This window comes from Heliangelus exortis, chromosome 3 (genome assembly GCF_036169615.1).
Source record: "Heliangelus exortis chromosome 3, bHelExo1.hap1, whole genome shotgun sequence".
Lineage (NCBI taxonomy): Eukaryota > Metazoa > Chordata > Aves > Apodiformes > Trochilidae > Heliangelus > Heliangelus exortis.
Window position 1 is genome coordinate 114,622,054 of NC_092424.1, and position 18,019 is coordinate 114,640,072.

Sequence of the window (18,019 nt, forward strand, 5' to 3'; positions counted from 1 at the left end):
TCCTGATCCCTGGCTCAAAGTGCCCTGTTCAGTAGCCACTCCAGTCAGTGTGTGGGCTAGGACTGGGCCACTCAGAGGGACCTCAACAAACTGGAGAACTGGGCAGACAGGAGCCTCCTGAAGTTCACCAGGTGCTGCCCCTGCACTGGTCCAGACTGGAGTTCAGCAAAAGGCCAGGAGGGTGGATAAAGGTCTGGAGCATCTGGCACACAAGGAGGGGCTGAGAGACCCAGAGTGTGTGTGTGGGATCTTAGCAGGGTGTCTGAACACCTGGAAAGGACTCTGGGGTACAGAGTGGGGTGAAAACAGCCCTGAAGAGAAGGATTGGGGGTGCTGGCTGAGCAGGAGCTGAGCAGGAGCCAGCAGTGCCCTGCTGCAGCCCAGAAACCAACCTGGGGGCATCCAGAGGAGCTTGGGCAGCAGGTCAGGAGAGGGGATGCTCCCCCTCTGCTCCTGTGAGACCCCCACCTCCAATCCTGCATCCAGCTCTGCTCTCCCCACCACAGGAAGGACACAGAGCTGTTGGAGGTTGTTGGGTGCCAGTAAACTGCTCCAGCCCACCCAGCTGATGCCCTTAGAGGAGTCCAGAGATGGAGGCTGTAAGAGCAAGGTCAAGTGAAGCAGAAGAAACTGATGTGGAAACATTTAGTCCCTGCATCCCCAGGAGTTCATTCTCTGGGAGTTCTGAGAGCAGCAGAGCTGTCAGTGCTGGCTCTTGTTCTGCTGTTCCCAAAAGAAAATCCGTGTTTGGGTTTTCCAGCTCTGTAGTTTCCCTGGAAAGCAGGAAAATGGCCCCGTGGAGCTGAGCATCAGGAGATGGGTGCTGCCAGGCACTGCCAGCTGAAGCACCGAGGCTGCTGGAAGGTTCTTGGAGAGCAAAAACGTGGCAGTGAGCCTTGGGTTTCCCTGTGTGGGGAGTGGGAAAGTCTCCTGGGTTTGTGGGAAGGGGCCCAGCTGGGTGGGTACAGAAAGAAGGCAGCAGAGGAAGAGGCTCAGCAATGGTGTGTCCAGCTCTGGTGTCCCCAGCACAGGAAGGACACAGAGCTCTTGGGATGAGTCCAGAGGAGGCCACAAAGCTGATCCAGGGGCTGGATGGAGCAGCTCTGCTCCCAGGAGAGGCTGAGGAGCTGGGATTGTTCAGCCTGGAGAAGGAGAGAAGGGGAGAGGGAGAGAGGGAGAAGGAGAGAAGGAGAGAAGGAGAAGGAGAAAGAGAAAGATAAAGAGAAGAAGGAGAAGAGGGAGGAGGAAGAAGGAGAAGGAGAGGGAGAGAGGAGGGAGGAGGAGGAAGGAGAAGGAGAGAAGGAGAAGGAGAGAAGGAGAAGGAGAGAAGGAGAAGGAGAGAAGGAGAAGGAGAGAAGGAGAAGGAGAGAAGGAGAAGGAGAGAAGGAGAAGGAGAAAGAGGAGAAGGAGAAAGAGGAGAAGGAGAAAGAGGAGAAGGAGAAAGAGGAGAAGGAGAAAGAGGAGAAGGAGAAAGAGGAGAAGGAGAAGAAGGAGAAGAGGGAGGAGGAGGAAGGAGAAGGAGAGGGAGAGAGGAGGGAGAAGGAGAAGGAGAAGGAGAGAAGGAGAAAGAGAAAGAGAAAGACAAGACTCAGGGGGACCTTAGAGCTGCCCCCCAGTCCCTGAAGGGAACCTCCAGGAAGGCTGCAGAGGGACTTTTCCTGAGTGCCCAGTGACAGGAGAAGGGGAAATGGATTGAAAGTGCAGGAGAAGAGGTTCAGGCTGGATCTGAGGAAGAAGTTCTTCAGCAGGAGGGTGCTGAGACTCTGGACCAGATTGCCCAGAGAAGCTGTGGCTGCCCCCTCCCTGGAGGTGTTCAGGGCCAGGTTGGATGAGGCTTGGAGCAGCCTGGGCTGGATCAGAGGGGTCCCTGCACCAGATCCTTGTAAGAGAAGTTAAAAACCTTTTGCATTTTTCAAGCCTGGGAGACTTCACCTCTTATTCTGCTTTTCCTCTTGGTAAGTCCAGGCAGTGGTGGGGCTGAGCAGGTACTGAAATCATGGAGGAGGTATCCCAGGGCAGGAAAATAGGAATAGAGTGGAATGTGGAGCTTGGACAGACCCTGGTGGGCAGGTGCAGGGTTTGAGCAGGGAAGCAGAATCCCCAGCAGCTTGCGTAGGGGTGAGGTGTGGGTGTCCCACACATGGTCATGGCTTTCCCATCCTTGTTCATCCTCAGCCACCTGAGTCCCTCCCTGTCTCTGCCACAGCCTCTGCCCTAATGAGCACCCTGCTCCTAAGGAGTTTTCCCTTGGCATTCCCAGTTTTCTTCCATCAGATGTGTCACTGCTGATGCCAAGGAGCTGTGGGCAGGGTCAGTGCTGTGGCTACTTGGGCACTGCTGGTTCTGCAGGACCTGACTGCCCAGGAGAGCCACAACATTCCCATGGGATAATCTCTGCATTGGGGCCATCTCTGACATGGCTCCCCCTTAACCAACACTGAAATCATGGAATCCTTTTGGTGGGAAAAGACCTTGGAGATGATGGAGTCCAACCCTTCCCCAGCACCCCCACCCCATGTCCCTCATCCCCACATCCCCAGGGCTTTCTCTGAAACCCCTCCAGGCATGATGGGGACTCCAGCCCTGCCCTGGGCAGCCTGGGCCAGGCCCTGACAACCCTTTCCAGGGAGAAATTCTTCCCCAGCTCCAACCTAAACCTCCCCTGGCACCACTTGACTTGTGCCAAAAGTTCCTCTTCTCCCATCCCTTGTTCCTTGGGAGCAGAGCCCGACCCCCCCTGGCTCCAACCTCCTCTCAGGGGCTTGCAGAGAGCCACAAGGTCTCCCCTCAGCCTCCTCTGCTCCAGGATCAGCACCCACAGCTCCCTCAGATGCTCCTCACAACTTCTCCAGCCCCTTCTCCATCTTCTCCAGCCCCTTCCCCAGCTCCATTCCCTTCTCTGGACACTCTCCAGCCCCTCAATCTCCTTCTGCTCCTGAGGGGCCCAGAACTGACCCCAGGACTGGGGGTGCATCCCCAGCACATGGATGATCCCTGCCCTGCTCCTGCTGGAGCCAGGATGTTGGGGACCTTCCTGACTTGTCCTTGGCTCCCTCCTTGCCACTTGGCCACCAGGTTGGGGCCAGGAAGAGCCAGGATCTGCTGGGTGCCCCAGGAGGTGACTGAAGGTGTGTGGAGGTGGTGCTGGGGTGGGATGAGCTCTGGGAGCCCTGTGTCCTTCCCAGGAAGGGGTTTCTGGAGGCCCAGCACCCTGCTCCATGCTGTGCTCTGCTCCTCCCCACCCAGGCCTGGGGTTGCCTGGAGCAGCCAGTGAGGGGCTCATCCTGCACCCCAGAGCCCTCAGCACCCTCTGCTCCAGAGGAAGCCCTGGGAGGAGCAGCTGAGGGTGAGCTGGGCTCTGTCACATCCCCAGGCTCCTGCCCTCCCCATAGCTCTGTTGTTCTGGGTCCTGCCCAGCTGTAGCTGGGTGCCTCCTGCCTCTCTCCCCTCTCTCCTGGTTATCCATTCCTCCCACGTTTGCTCTGGAGCTGAACAAAAGCCTCGGGATACTCTGTTCCCTACAGAAAAGAATGAATGTTGGGTTGTTTGGGTTTTTTTGGCTTTTTTTTTTTTTCCTGGGAACAGCAGGAGGATGGAGATCTTCAGAAGGTTCTGGGGAGAATACTAAGCAGCAGTGCCCTGGCTTCTTTAAATTCCTCCCCAGTAGGACAGGGCTGTGCAGATCCCCTTCCAGGCTCAGGGTTTCTGACACTTTAACAACCTCCCAGCCCTGCTCTGCCCCTGCCTGGTGCTGGCAGCTCTCCTGCCCTGACTTGGCTCAGCTTCTGGCACTTTACATCAGCTTTTGTCCTCCTGCCTGTCCTCCCCTTCCCTGCCCACTGCTGGGGGGGTTGTGGAAGTCTTTGGTTTCCTTGCCTGCCTGTGCTCCTCTGAAAGCAGCCTCAGGGTCCTGCTGGCAGTGAGAACTGGGCTGCTCAGAGGTGTTCCCCAAGCCTGGGGGCAGTGGGTTCAGGAGGGTGGGAAGGCAGGAGGTGGGCATGGAGAGCCCGTGGGTGCTCTGGGTTCCCTGGCAGAGCCTCTGTGAGAGGAACAGACTCCTGCAGAGGGGTTGGAATGGATTGTTTGTGGGAAAGGAGGTGGAACAAGCAGCTCCCTACTGCTCCTGGGTGGGAGGAGGTGCTGCACAGGGCTGTGCTTCCACTGGAGGTGCCTCTTGGCTCTTCCTCCTTTTCTGACTGCTCTGGGCAGTGCCCTGGGGGCTCTGCTCTCCCCTGCCACATGTTTGGTGTCTGTGTGCTGGAGGTGAGGCAGCTGTGAAGTGCCAAGCTCTGCTTCTGACCTCAGAGCAACCTTCAGGTATCTGCAGGGGCTCCAGGAAATCTGGGGAGGGCTTTGGACACGGGGGGGTAGGGAGAGGACAAGGGAAATGGGTTAAAACTGGAAGAGGGGAGATTGAGGTTGGAGATGAGGAAGAAATTCTTGAATTTGAGGGTGGTGAGAGACTGGAACAGGTTGCCCAAGGAAGCTGTGGCTGCCCCATCCCTGGCAGTGTCTCAGCCCAGGTTGGATGGGGCTTGGAGCCCCCTGGGCTGGGGGAGGGGTCCCTGACCATGGCAGGGGGGGCACTGGGGGAGCTTTAGGGTCCCTTCCCACCCAAACCACTCTGTGACTGATTCTGTGATTCTCTTCTCTTTCCACAGAGCTTTGGCCAACTTGCAATGACAAAGGAATCCAGGGCACTGATTGGACTTTACCACGGGCAGGTGCAGTGCAAGAAGAACAAGTTTGGGGCACCCCAGCGAGAGGTGAAGTGAGTGAAGTATGGGGAGCATCTGGGACCCAGTGCTCCTGGGACCTCCTATGTGCTTGGGGCTGAGTGGCCTGGAGTCATAGGACCCCAGAGTGGTTTGGGAAGGGACCTCAAAGCTCATCCAGTGCCACCCCTGCCTGCTTCTGGGCAACCAGGTGCTCAGCACCCTCACCCCAAGCAATTTCTCCCTCACATCTCAGCCCCAGCTCCCCTCTCCCAGCTCCAAACCCTTCCCCCTTGTCCTATCCCACTCCAGCCCAGCCAGGACATCACCTTATTCCAGGCCACCACTAACCCATGTCCCACACCTGAGAATCACAGAATGCTCATGGCTGGAAAGGACCTCTGAGATCACCAAGTCCAACCAAACAATTTCTCCCTCCCTCCCTCCCTCCCTCCCTCCCTCCCTCTCTCCCTGCCCAAGATCTCCTCTCCATCTCCCCTCTCCCAGCTGCAAACCCTTCCCCCTCGCAGGGTCCCATCCCTCCAGGCCCTTGTCCCAAGTCCCTCCCCAGCTTTCCTGGAGCCCCTTCAGGCACTGGAAGGTGCTCTAAGGTCTCCCCGTTGCAGCCTTCTCTTCTCCAGCCTCAACACCCCCAACTCTCTCAGCCTGGCTCCAGAGCAGAGCTGCTCCAGCCCTCCCAGCAGCTCCAGGGCCTCCTCTGCACTGGCTCCAACAGCTCCGTGTCCTTCTGCTGATGGGGACCCCAGGGATGGACACAGCTTTACCCCAGGGGGGGCTCCCCAGAGCAGAGCAGAGGGGACAATTCCTTCCCTGGGCTGGGGCTGCAGTCCTGAAAAGCAGCAGAGCAGAGCAGAGAGGTTCCCAAATCTCTGCAGTTTGGAGGTCTCACCCATAAGTGAAATCTTTCTGTGTGACCTCAGTAAGAAAAGCTCCTGGTGGACAGGGTGTGAGTCTGAGAGCAGCAATGGGAACTCAGCTCTGAAGGGGTCCCCCTTGTCCCTGTGTGTGCAGGACCCTGGCAGTGCTGGGAGCAGGGCTGATGGGAGCTGGGATTGCCCAGGTGTCAGTGGACAAAGGGCTGAAGACCATTCTGAAGGACACAGCTCAGCAAGGCCTGGACAGAGGACAGCAGCAGATCTTCAAGGGGTATGTGAGTCAAGAGGAATCTGGTCAGGGTGGGATGGGGGCTGCCTTGAGCCAAAACCACTTCCCTGCTTTTGGGCAGTCAGGAGCTGCTGGCACCTCCTCCTCTGGAGGTTTCTGCCATCAGATGTCCCAGAAATCCTTTCTTTCAAGGCAGCTCCATAGCTTTAGCTCCTTAGGGAGGTGGCCAGCCCAGCAGGAGGTGGCTGTACCTGTTCCCTGTAGCTGTAGCTTGTGGAGGGGAGCAGGGTGGAAATCTGGTGGCTGCCTGGGGCCCATGGCAGGAGAAATCCAGTCTGAAAAGCTGGATTTTCTTTCTCCTGTCCCCCTGGCTCAGCAGTAATGGTGCTCAGCTCTGCACTGGCAAGGATGTCAGCCCTTCAGGGTAAGGTGCTGTGGGCTGGGCTCTCCCTTTTCCAGAGGCATCAGGAAGCACAGTGACAATCCTGCTGGACTGGACATGGTGTATTTGGGCCCCAGCTCCAGGAGGGAGTTTGTCCCTCAAGGCAGGGAGGGGTGAGCTGGGTGCTGGGCTGTGACAGAGTTGTCCTTCCCCAGGCTGAACAGCAAGGTGAAGAAGAAGAGTCTGACAGCCTTTGAGAGGGACTGCATCCTCAGCAACCTGACAGGCCAGCTGGACTACAAGGGCTTTGAGAAGGCAGACATGGTGATTGAGGCTGTGTTTGAGGACATCAACATCAAACACAAAGTGCTGAAGGAAGTGGAGGCTGTGAGTGCTGGTCCTGGGGAGGCTCAGGGGGGAGGGGGCTGTGGCAGTCCCTGGGTGGGTGTCAAGGGTGGGATCCTGCTCACTGGGGAGAAAGATCTGAGCTGGGCAGGGCAGTTCTGACATTCCCATGCTCCTGGGAGCCAAAAAACCTTTCATTTGTCTGAGCACATTGGTGGGACAGCAATGGCTTCTTGTGGAATCACAGGATTGTTTGGGCTGGAAAAGACCTTGGAGATGATGGAGTCCAACCCTTCCCCAGCCCTGCCCCATGTCCCTCATCCCCACATCCCCAGGGCTTTCTCTGAAACCCCTCCAGGCATGATGGGGACTCCAGCCCTGCCCTGGGCAGCCTGGGCCAGGCCCTGACAACCCTTTCCAGGGAGAAATTCTTCCCCAGCTCCAACCTAAACCTCCCCTGGCACCACTTGACTTGTGCCAAAAGTTCCTCTTCTCCCATCCCTTGTTCCTTGGGAGCAGAGCCCGACCCCCCCTGGCTCCAACCTCCTCTCAGGGGCTTGCAGAGAGCCACAAGGTCTCCCCTCAGCCTCCTCTGCTCCAGGATCAGCACCCACAGCTCCCTCAGATGCTCCTCACAACTTCTCCACACCCTTCTCCAGCTTCTCCATCCCCTTCCCCAGCTCCATTCTCTTCTCTGAACACTCTCCAGCCCCTCAATCTCCTTCTGCTCCTGAGGGGCCCAGAACTGACCCCAGGACTGGAAGGAATTTTAGTATCCAAGTAATATTTTGTCATCTCCACAACTTGCAGTCCTTTACTCACTATCTCTGTCTTGCTGCCACTGCACTTTTCTGTTGAGGAGCAGAGCTGGGGAAGGAACTGTGTGGTGGAGCAGCTGTGAGAAAGGTGGGGACAGACTTTTCAGCAGGGTCTGTGGTGACAGGACAAGGGGTGGTGGTTTTACACTGAGCCAGGGGAAAGTCAGGTGAGGGAGAAGGGAGAAATTGCTCACACTGAGGGTGCTGAGCCCCAGGTGTCCCAGAGAGGTGGGAGATGCCCTCTCCATGGGACCATCCCAGGTGGGGTTGGATGGGGCTCTGGGTGACCTCTGGGTGCAGATGTCCCTGCTCACTGCCATTTGAAGGTCTCTTCCCCCCAGCCCCCTGTGGTTCTGCTGTGTGGTTCTGTCTGAGCCCAGAGCCTGTACATTCACACCTCCTCTTCCCTCCTGCCACAGGTGATCCCTGCTCACTGCATCTTTGCCAGCAACACCTCAGCTCTCCCCATCAGCCAGATTGCTGCTGCCAGCAAGAGGCCAGAGAAGGTGAGTGCCCATTGCCAGGTGCCCACCCTGGCTCCCCTCTGCCAGGGCTGCCCCTCAGGGCTTTGCTGTGGGTGAGCTCTGGGTTCTTCTGCTGCCTCCTCAGAACCAGCAGCACCAGCTGCTCATCCTCTGCCTTCAACAAAGAGCCTGGGCTCCTTGGGCAGGTAGGAAGAGGGGTGAAGGTAGAATCACCCCCCCAGGCTTGATGTTGGGCAGAGAGGGTGAAGTAAGGAGTGTTCAGGGAAAAGCAGTGGACATGGGGGCAGAGGAGCTGGGGCAGGGCTTGGGCTGAGGGAATCCCTGCCAGGAAAGGCTTGGGTCACCTTGATAAACTGACCAGACATCAGTAACTGGCCATGATGGGAAAAATAAACTCATTTGCTGGAAGCTGAACTCATGGGATAAGCTCCTGAGGGGATAGTGGGGTTTTCCCTGGTTTTCCACATGATCCAGGTGAGCAGGATACCAAGAGCAGGTGGCAGAGGGTTGGAGCAGAGTTCTTCATCCCTTTGCTTGAAGCCAAAGAGGTTATGAAGGAAGCTGAGCAGGAACCCTGCTGCAGGTGCAGCACTGCTGGGAGGAGGCACCTCCTTGCTGGGTTTGGGTGCTGCCAGGGCTGGGGTGAGGCTGCCAGAGCTGGCCCCAAACCCTCCAGGAGCTTTGCACCCTTCAGGGTGAGGAGCAGGAGACCAAGTGTGACACTGCAGTGGTGTTGGGGGATCTGTGTGACCAAGTGGAGTCACCCCCCGAGGGCAAACATTGGGGTAAAAAAGACAGAAAAAGGAAGTCACCTCCCCTCATGGGAGGAACTTGCTCTGCCTGCCCAGGGCTGCAGAAAGTGCAGGGAGGAGGAAGCAGCTCCCTGTGAGCTCATCCCATCTCCCCTCTGAAACTGCTGGGGAAGACAGGAGCAGCCTGAGGAGGAGGAGGACCTTGAAAATGATCCAAGGGCTGGAGCAGCTCTGCTCTGGAGCCAGGCTGAGAGAGTTGGGGGTGTTGAGGCTGGAGAAGAGAAGGCTGCAACGGGGAGACCTTAGAGCACCTTCCAGTGCCTGAAGGGGCTCCAGGAAAGCTGGGGAGGGACTTGGGACAAGGGCCTGGAGGGATGGGAGCCTGCGAGGGGGAAGGGTTTGCAGCTGGGAGAGGGGAGATGGAGAGGAGATCTTGGGCAGGGAGGGAGGGAGGGAGGGAGGGAGAAATTGTTTGGTTGGACTTGGTGATCTCAGAGGTCCTTTCCAGCCATGAGCATTCTGTGATTCTCAGGTGTGGGACATGGGTTAGTGGTGGCCTGGAATAAGGTGATGTCCTGGCTGGGCTGGAGTGGGATAGGACAAGGGGGAAGGGTTTGGAGCTGGGAGAGGGGAGCTGGGGCTGAGATGTGAGGGAGAAATTGCTTGGGGTGAGGGTGCTGAGCCCCTGGGTGCCCAGGTTGCCCAAGGAAGCTGTGGCTGCCCCATCCCTGGCAGTGTCTCAGCCCAGGTTGGATGGGGCTTGGAGCCCCCTGGGCTGGGGGAGGGGTCCCTGACCATGGCAGGGGGGGCACTGGGGGGGCTTTCAGGTCCCTTCCCACCCAAACTGTTCAATGATTTAATGAGAGGGAAGCTCTGGAGCTCATCTGGGAAGTTTTTACACAGATGCAGGAGCACCCTTGGGCTCCCTGAAGCCCCACAGGGCTCTGGAGCCTGCCTTGTCTCTGCCTGCAGAAGTTCTCTGGTCACTGCAGAGCTGCCCCTGACTGCTGGGGCTTCCTGTGACCTTCATCAGGCTCTTCAGGCTCTTCCCTGTTTGCTCTTGGACCTGAGCTGTGCCAAAAGTGCAAACTGAGTCTCAGGTGTTCATGCTTGTAAGCAGCATCCTCCTGTGCTACAAACTGTGTCAGGGCTCCTTATGGGGGAAAGGAAGAGGAAATCACTTAACTAATCAGTGTCTTTTCTTTAATTAGCTCTGCAGCCTGCCAGTCTCCAGCAAGGTGCCCCTGGCTTTGGCAGAGCTTAGTGCCACGTGCAGGAGGCCTGAAGGTGATCACAGGACCCTTCAGAAAGCCAGGCAGGCAGCACAGGATCCCCAGTCCCACACCCCCTCCCCAGGGGAGGGCTGCCCCCTCCTCTCTCACCAGTCCCTGGCACTCTGCCTTCTCAGCCTTAAAATTCACTTCAACACACAAAAAAAAAAAAAAAAAAAAAAGAAACAGTATTCACAAGCAGGACACAGGGCCCCTGACATCTATCAGTGTCACTTCTGAAGCTCCACCAGGCGTGTGGCTCCTCTGCCAGCTCAGGTGGGACCTGCAGGGCCTGGAATTCACCTGGGGCCTGAGCTTGGATAAGATTCCCTGTCCCAGTTTTGCTGCCAGACTGTTCATATAACTTGGGTGGCACTGCTTCCCTCTGCAGCTGGGCTCTTGGCTGGCCCAGAGGACTGCTCCAGGAGCCAAATTTCTGTCTTAACCCTCAGCTCCTTTCTCAGTGGTGCCCAGGGACAGGACAAGGGGTGATGGGCACAGATTTGAACATGGGAAGTTCCATCCAGACATGAGGAGGAACTTCTGGGCTTTGGGGGTGGCAGAGCCCTGGTAGAGGCTGCCCAGAGAGGTGGGGGAGTTTCTGGAGAGATTCCAGACCCACCTGGGCACCATCCTGTGAGACCTGCTCTGGGTGGCCCTGCCCTGGCAGGAGGTTGGACTGGGTGATCTCCAGAGGTCCCTGGCTTCCCCTGACCTCCTGGGATTCTTCCCCCTGCCCAGGTGATTGGGATGCACTACTTCTCCCCCGTGGACAGGATGCAGCTCCTGGAGATCATCACCACAGAGAAAACCTCCCAGGACACAGCAGCTTCTGCTGTTGCTGTTGGCCTCAAGCAGGGCAAGGTGGTCATCGTGGTCAAGGTGAGGGAACACTGCAGGGAAGAGGAGCTGGGATAAAGGATGGGGCTGGGAACAACCTGGTTCAGGGGGCTTGGAACTTAGGTGGCCTTTAAGGTCCCTTCCAGAATGATTCCATGAGGAGTGAGAGGCTGGTCCTGTGCACTGAGGGGAGGCTGGAACGTGGCTGGGAATGGGAACACCTTGCTGAGAGGTGAAGTGGAGGGGAGAAGAAATCAGAAGAAATCCCCACAAGTGTCCTTTGGAGCAGCCATGGGTGACCTGAAGGTGCAGGAGCAGTGCTGGGGCACCTGGCTGTCCCACCCAGCTCCCAGGAGGGAGATGCCCCAGGAGATGAGCAGTGTCTGGGCAGGACTGTGCCCCCCAGGGCCAGAGGGGCTGTGAGCAGTGCCCATCACCTCCCTGGGTTTACTCTGTGTGGCACAGGGACAAACACACCTGCAGCACAGTCAGGGGTGGAACAAAGTGCTGGGGTCTGTAAGGAGAGGCAGCAGAGGCTCAGAAAAGCCCTGGGCTTTCAGCTGTGGGTGCCCAGGTGGCCAAGGTGGCCACCAGCATCCTGGCTGGGACCAGCAGTGGGGTGGGCAGCAGGAGCAGGGCAGGGATCATCCATGTGCTGGGGATGCACCCCCAGTCCTGGGGTCAGTTCTGGGCCCCTCAGGAGCAGAAGGAGATTGAGGGGCTGGAGAGTGTCCAGAGAAGGGAGTGGAGCTGGGGAAGGGGCTGGAGAAGATGGAGAAGGGTGTGGAGAAGTTGTGAGGAGCATCTGAGGGAGCTGTGGGTGCTGATCCTGGAGCAGAGGAGGCTGAGGGGAGACCTTGTGGCTCTCTGCAAGCCCCTGAGAGGAGGTTGGAGCCAGGGGGGGTCGGGCTCTGCTCCCAAGGAAGAAGGGATGGGAGAAGAGGAACTTTTGGCACAAGTCAAGTGGTGCCAGGGGAGGTTTAGGTTGGAGCTGGGGAAGAATTTCTCCCTGGAAAGGGTTGTCAGGGCCTGGCCCAGGCTGCCCAGGGCAGGGCTGGAGTCCCCATCATGCCTGGAGGGGTTTCAGAGAAAGCCCTGGGGATGTGGGGATGAGGGACATGGGGCAGGGGGGGGCCTGGGGGTGTTGGGTTGAAGGTTGAACTTGATGATGTTTGAGATCTTTTCCAACCTTAATCATTCCTTCATTCTATGGTTCCTTCAGCAGGATGAGGCTCTTGTGGTGTAGTGGGAAGCCCCAGGGGTGCAGCTTCAGTGGTGTGGGAGGTTCAGGTGGGATCTTGGGGCAGTTTGGGTGCATTTCTGGGTTGGTTTAAATAAAACTCATTCTGGTGGGACCTTCCAGGGAGTAGGTTCATGGAAGTCTCCAAACCTTGCTGAGCCCTACAAGAGAGAAACTGATTTTACCAGTGTCAGGAATGGAGGTTTGTGTGTCTGGGCTCTGAAACAGCCTCTTTGTGCTGCTGAGTTCCTGTGGTTTGTACTCACCTTCCTCTGCCCTCCTCTTCCCTAGGATGGACCTGGCTTCTACACCACCAGGTGCCTGGGCCCCATGCTGGCTGAAGTGGTCCGGGTTCTCCAGGTACCCCTCCCATGGTTATCCCAAACCCTCCCAGCCCCCAGCCATGTCAGCTCTGCTGCTTCCATCCCATGGTTATCCCCAAAACCCCCCCAGCCCTGTCAGCTCTGCTGCTTCCATCCCATGGTTATCCCAAACCCCCCCAGCCCCCAGCTCTGCTGCTTCCATCCCATGGTTATCCCAAACCCCCCCCCAGCTCTGCTGCTTCCATCCCATGGTTATCCCCAAACCCCCCCAGCTCTGCTGCTTCCATCCCATGGTTATCCCAAACCCCCCCAGCTCTGCTGCTTCCATCCCATGGTTATCCCAAACCCCCCCCAAGCCCCCAGCTCTGCTGCTTCCATCCCATGGTTATCCCAAACCCCCCCAGCCCCCAGCTCTGCTGCTTCCATCCCATGGGCTCAGCTGGGGTCATGCTGAGACCTGCTGGAGGCACCCGTGAGGCTCTTCCCTCCCCACGTGGCTCCCGGAGTCAGAAGCAGTGCAAGCCCACTCGCCCTGCTCTGTTGGTAGCCCAGTGGCTAGTGGGGGTGGTCACAGCCCGTGGCCCCAGAGCAGTGAGAGCTTTGTGCCCCCACCTTGGGATTTCGGGACCCTCATGCTGAGAGCTCACGGTTTCCCCCTCCCTTCCTGCAGGAGGGCTTTGACCCAAAGAAAGTGGATGCCATCTCCACAGCCTTCGGGTTTCCCGTGGGTGCTGCCACCCTCATTGATGAGGTGGGGGTGGACGTGGCCACACACGTGGCTGAGGACCTGGGCAAAGCCTTTGGAGAACGCTTTGGAGGAGGCAGCATCGAGCTGTTCAAGCTCATGGTGGAAAAAGGATTCTTAGGTGAGACACTGGGTGGTGGGTCCATCCAACACCTTCTCCTCTCCTTCAAGGACAAACATCCACAGGGGCTGCCTGGGCTGAGAGCAGTCAGGGAGCAGAGCTGGGAATGGCTTGGGAACCTTCATCTCTACCCTGGGTGGGCCTCAGGCCATGGCCAGAGCTGGTGATACACACAGGGCAGCAGCACGCAGGGACCCAGACCCACAGCTCCAGGCTGGGGGAGAATGGCTGGAGAGCAGCCCTGAGGAGAAGGACTTTGGGGAGTGGGGGGAGGAGAAGCTCAGCATCACCCCAGACATCCCCGTGTTGGTCACCCAACCCCACATGTGTCCATCCCTGGGGTCCCCATCAGCAGAAGGACACGGAGCTGTTGGAGCCAGTGCAGAGGAGGCCCTGGAGCTGCTGGGAGGGCTGGAGCAGCTCTGCTCTGGAGCCAGGCTGAGAGAGTTGGGGGTGTTGAGGCTGGAGAAGAGAAGGCTGCAACGGGGAGACCTTAGAGCACCTTCCAGTGCCTGAAGGGGCTCCAGGAAAGCTGGGGAGGGACTTGGGACAAGGGCCTGGAGGGATGGGACCCTGCGAGGGGGAAGGGTTTGCAGCTGGGAGAGGGGAGATGGAGAGGAGATCTTGGGCAGGGAGGGAGGGAGGGAGGGAGGGAGGGAGAAATTGTTTGGTTGGACTTGGTGATCTCAGAGGTCCTTTCCAGCCATGAGCATTCTGTGATTCTCAGGTGTGGGACATGGGTTAGTGGTGGCCTGGAATAAGGTGATGTCCTGGCTGGGCTGGAGTGGGATAGGACAAGGGGGAAGGGTTTGGAGCTGGGAGAGGGGAGCTGGGGCTGAGATGGGAGGGAGAAATTGCTTGGGGTGAGGGTGCTGAGCCCCTGGTTGCCCAGGTTGCCCAAGGAAGCTGTGGCTGCCCCATCCCTGGCAGTGTCTCAGCCCAGGTTGGATGGGGCTTGGAGCCCCCTGGGCTGGGGGAGGGGTCCCTGACCATGGCAGGGGGGGCACTGGGGGGGCTTTCAGGTCCCTTCCCACCCAACCCAGGCTGGGGTCTCTGCTGCCCAGAGCCAAGGCAGGAGCTCAGGACCCTCTGGCTCCTGTATGAACTCTCCCCAACACTCCCAGGTGTGGGGAGCAGATGGTTGGAACCCAGCCCTGAGCAGCTCCCTGTGAGCAAAGGTTGTGGCTCCTGTGTGACACCAGCTGCCTCCCTCTGCCCGTGGCTTTGAGCACATCAGTGCCACCTCTGGCTGTCACCCTCCAATGCCCTTTTGCTGTCACCAGACCCCTGGCAGGGAGGGTTACTCAGGACATCTTGTCATCTTTGTCCCTTGCTCCCGAGGACCTTGTCTGTTTGCTGCTTCTGCTGTAGCCACAGAAGTGGGGGCATTGCCTGACTGTCCTCTGGAGCCACTTAAAGCCTGACAAGGTGGCAGCATCTCTGGAGAAGGCTCCTGGCCCCGGGCCCCTGCCCTCTGTCCTGCTGCTGCCTGAGCTGGGGGGCATCTCCTGGAGCAGGAAGCCCAAGCAGAGCAGAGGAGCAGCCAGGGATGCCTGGCAGGAGCTGACTTGTGTCCTTTGGTCCCCGACAGGTCGGAAGGCTGGGAAAGGTTTCTACATCTACCAGGAGGGGGTGAAGAACAGGAGTGTGAATTCTGGCATGGAGGAGATCCTGGCACGGTTCAAAGTGCCAGCCAACCCTGAGGTGTGAGTAGCTGGGGAGGGAAGTGATCCCCCTGCCCACTGCCTCTCCCCCCTCTGAGCAGCACTGGAGGCCGTGGCTGAGCACAGGAGTCACTCCAGGTGGCACTGGGCTCTTCCCAGCTGGGCTGCAGGTGCTGGTTCTGTGCCAGCAGGGATGGCACCCCTTGGATTTAAAAGTTTCCTGTGAGGGGGCTGCCAGGGCTGGTGGGTTGGCACAGCCCATGCCAAGACCTTAGAATAAGAATGGAATATAATCATGGAATTTCCAGGGTTGGAAGGGACCTTTAAGCTCACCCAGTTCCAACCCCCCTGCCATGGGCAGGGACCCCTCCCACCATCCCAGGTTGCTCAGAGCCCCGTCCAGCCTGGCCTTAAAAACTTCCAGGGATGGCTGGGGCTCTCACCACCTCTCTGGGCACCCTGTGCCAGAGTCTTCCTGGTGCTGGACCTTGTTGTCCATCCTGGCACTGAAACATTTCCTGGATCACTTCCCACCTGCCTGCCAGAGCCCTCACAGGTCCTCACACACCTGCTGCAGGTCACACCACAGAGCTGAGCCCTGTCCCACCATTCCCAGTGGGAAGCCATCCCCTTCCCTGCCTGCTGTCCCCCCCGGGGGGGTTTCCAGGCCCTGAGGGGTCCCTTCCCTGCCTGCTGTCCCCCCCTGGGGGGGTTCCCAGGCCCTGAGGGGTCCCTTCCCTGCCTGCTGTCCCCCCGGGGGGGTTCCCAGGCCCTGAGGGGTCCCTTCCCTGCCTGCTGTCCCCCCCGGGGGGGTTCCCAGGCCCTGAGGGGTCCCTTCCCTGCCTGCTGTCCCCCCCGGGGGGGTTCCCAGGCCCTGAGGGGTCCCTTCCCTGCCTGCTGTCCCCCCTGGGGGGGTTCCCAGGCCCTGAGGGGTCCCTTCCCTTGCAGGTGCACAGATGAGGACATCCAGATGCGCCTGGTGAGCAGGTTTGTGAACGAGGCAGCCATGTGCCTGCAGGAGGGGATCCTCAGCAGCCCCGTGGAGGGGGACATTGGTGCTGTCTTTGGCTTGGGCTTCCCACCCTGCCTGGGAGGTGAGTGCCTGGGGCTGCCTGGCTTGGCTAGTAGGCTTCCCAGTGGGCTTCAGCCACCAGAGGCAAGCGAGCTGCTGTCTGAGCACGGGTGTCCCTCTCCCACATCAATCCTAGGGGATTGCTCCAGGTTTTCCACCCTGGAAGGGTGGCAGGAGGTGGCAGGGAGGCCAGGAGCTGCTGTGAGACTTTTCTGCCAGGGACCAGCACAGTTCCTCTGCTGGTACAGCTGCTCCCCAGAGGTGCTGAGGGTCATGGAGGTCTGGCCAGGACATGTGCTGTGTCCTCAGGCTGGAGTAGGAAGGCAGAGCTGTGCTGGCCTCCAGAGGAAGAGCTTTGCCCACACCTGGTAGCCCTGGGGGGGTTGGTGGGCTGGGGGTTTGGCAAGGGCCCCACGTTTTTAAGGAACCCCAGATGCAGCCCTGTGGTGCTCAGTGAAAAACCAGGCTCTGGGATCTCAGCTCTTGCTGGAGCAGGTGAGCATCTGGCAGCACTTCTGGAGAGAGGAATGGCACCAGGGACACACTGTGTGTCCCCATGCCCTCACGTGGCACAGATAAAGCTGAGCTGGTGACCTCAGCCATGGGACGTGGCACATCTCAGGCCAAGGAATTGGCCAAGAGCACAGGGAATGTTCTCCTGGAGCCATCTGCAGCCTGGCTGGGTGGCTGAGGCCAAAGCCTGGGCAGGGGATGGGGCCCAAGATGAGGTTTGGGTCACACCTGAGGGAACTGAAGGGCTCTTGGGGATGAGGTGGTGGCTGCTGCCCAGGCCCTGGCAATTCCCCTACTGGAAGCAAGCTGAGAGGAAGGGGACAATCACAGAATCAGAATGGGTTGGGTTGGAGGGACCTAAAAGCTCCCTCAGTGCCCCCCCTGCCATGGTTAGGGACCCCTCCCCCAGCCCAGGGGGCTCCAAGCCCCATCCAACCTGGGCTGAGATACTGCCAGGGATGGGGCAGCCACAGCTTCCTTGGGCAACCTGTTCCAGTCTCTCCCCACCCTCAAATTCAAGAATTTCTTCCCCATCTCCAACCTCAATCTCCCCTCTCCAAGTTTTAACCCATTTCCCTTGTCCTCTCCCTACCCCCCCGTGTCCAAAGCCCTCCCCCAGCTTTCTTGGAGCCCCTTCAGATATTGGGAGGTTGCTCTGAGCTCACCTGGGAGCCTCCTCTTCTCCAGGCTGAACAACCCCAAGCCCTCAGCCTGGCTTCCCAGGGAGGTGCTCAGCCCTCTGAGCATTTGAGTGGCTCTGCTCTGGACACCTTCCAGGAGCTCTGTGTCCTTCTGCTGTTGGGGACTCCAGAACTGGACCCAGCACTGCAAGGGGGGTCTCAGGGCTCAGTGTCCCCATGTCCCCAGGCATGGCCTTGTCCTGCTGAAAGCCCACAGGGTCACTTTTTGAAGGAGAAATCCCAGGCCCTTCTCACCCTTCCAGGCCCCTCAGTGCCTCTTTCTCCCCTCTGACATCTGTGTCCCCCTGTCCCCTGCAGGTCCCTTCAGGTATGTTGACTCCTATGGACCCAAGCAGATGGTGGAGAAGCTGAGGAAGTACGAGGCTGTCTATGGCTGCCAGTTCACCCCCTGCCAGCTCCTGCTGGACTATGCCAACAGCCCGGGCAAGAAGTTCCACCAGTGAGCAGTGCCCAGCACCCCTCCCTTGCCTGGCACAGCTCCAGCCAGAGGGCACCACCTCCCCTCCACCGACACCCCCTTCCCCAGGCTGACCTGCCCAGCGCCCAGGAGGAGGGGGAGGAGGTGGCAGGGGGTCACCTGGTGGCTTTGCAGTCATCTCAAGTGCCTTATCAGCTGCTGCGTGTTGGGCCCCTCCATCCCCTGGGCCTGGTGCCTCCTCCTGGCTGGGGCAGGGCCGTTCATCCCTCTCCCCTTCCCTGCTGCCACCTCCGGAGCTCCTCTGCAGCTCCAGCAGCATCCAGCAGCACAGCTGGCCCTGAGGCTTTGCCTTCCTCCGAGAGAAATAAATCCCCATCTCCTGGGTTCTTTTGGACTTCTTCCACTCCTGCTTCTCCTGGCTGGGGCTGCTGTGGCCTCCTCAGCTGCCAAGGAAGGGAACCAAGTCGGAAATAAAGCGTTCAGGCAATC

General features: G+C 58.9%; 1 protein-coding gene across 1 annotated transcript in view; it reads left to right on the plus strand.

Moving 5' to 3' along the window:
• The window catches only part of HADHA (hydroxyacyl-CoA dehydrogenase trifunctional multienzyme complex subunit alpha), a 37,908-nt gene extending 19,889 nt beyond the window's left edge, over nt 1-18,019 (plus strand). The window contains exons 11-20 of the mRNA XM_071742314.1: nt 4,662-4,771; nt 5,748-5,882; nt 6,438-6,609; nt 7,805-7,891; nt 10,635-10,775; nt 12,265-12,333; nt 12,967-13,162; nt 14,754-14,868; nt 15,775-15,920; nt 17,410-18,019. Of these exons, the coding sequence (XP_071598415.1) occupies nt 4,662-4,771; nt 5,748-5,882; nt 6,438-6,609; nt 7,805-7,891; nt 10,635-10,775; nt 12,265-12,333; nt 12,967-13,162; nt 14,754-14,868; nt 15,775-15,920; nt 17,410-17,555 (1,317 nt within the window). The 3' untranslated portion in view covers nt 17,556-18,019. The remainder of the gene's footprint in view (nt 1-4,661; nt 4,772-5,747; nt 5,883-6,437; nt 6,610-7,804; nt 7,892-10,634; nt 10,776-12,264; nt 12,334-12,966; nt 13,163-14,753; nt 14,869-15,774; nt 15,921-17,409) is intronic.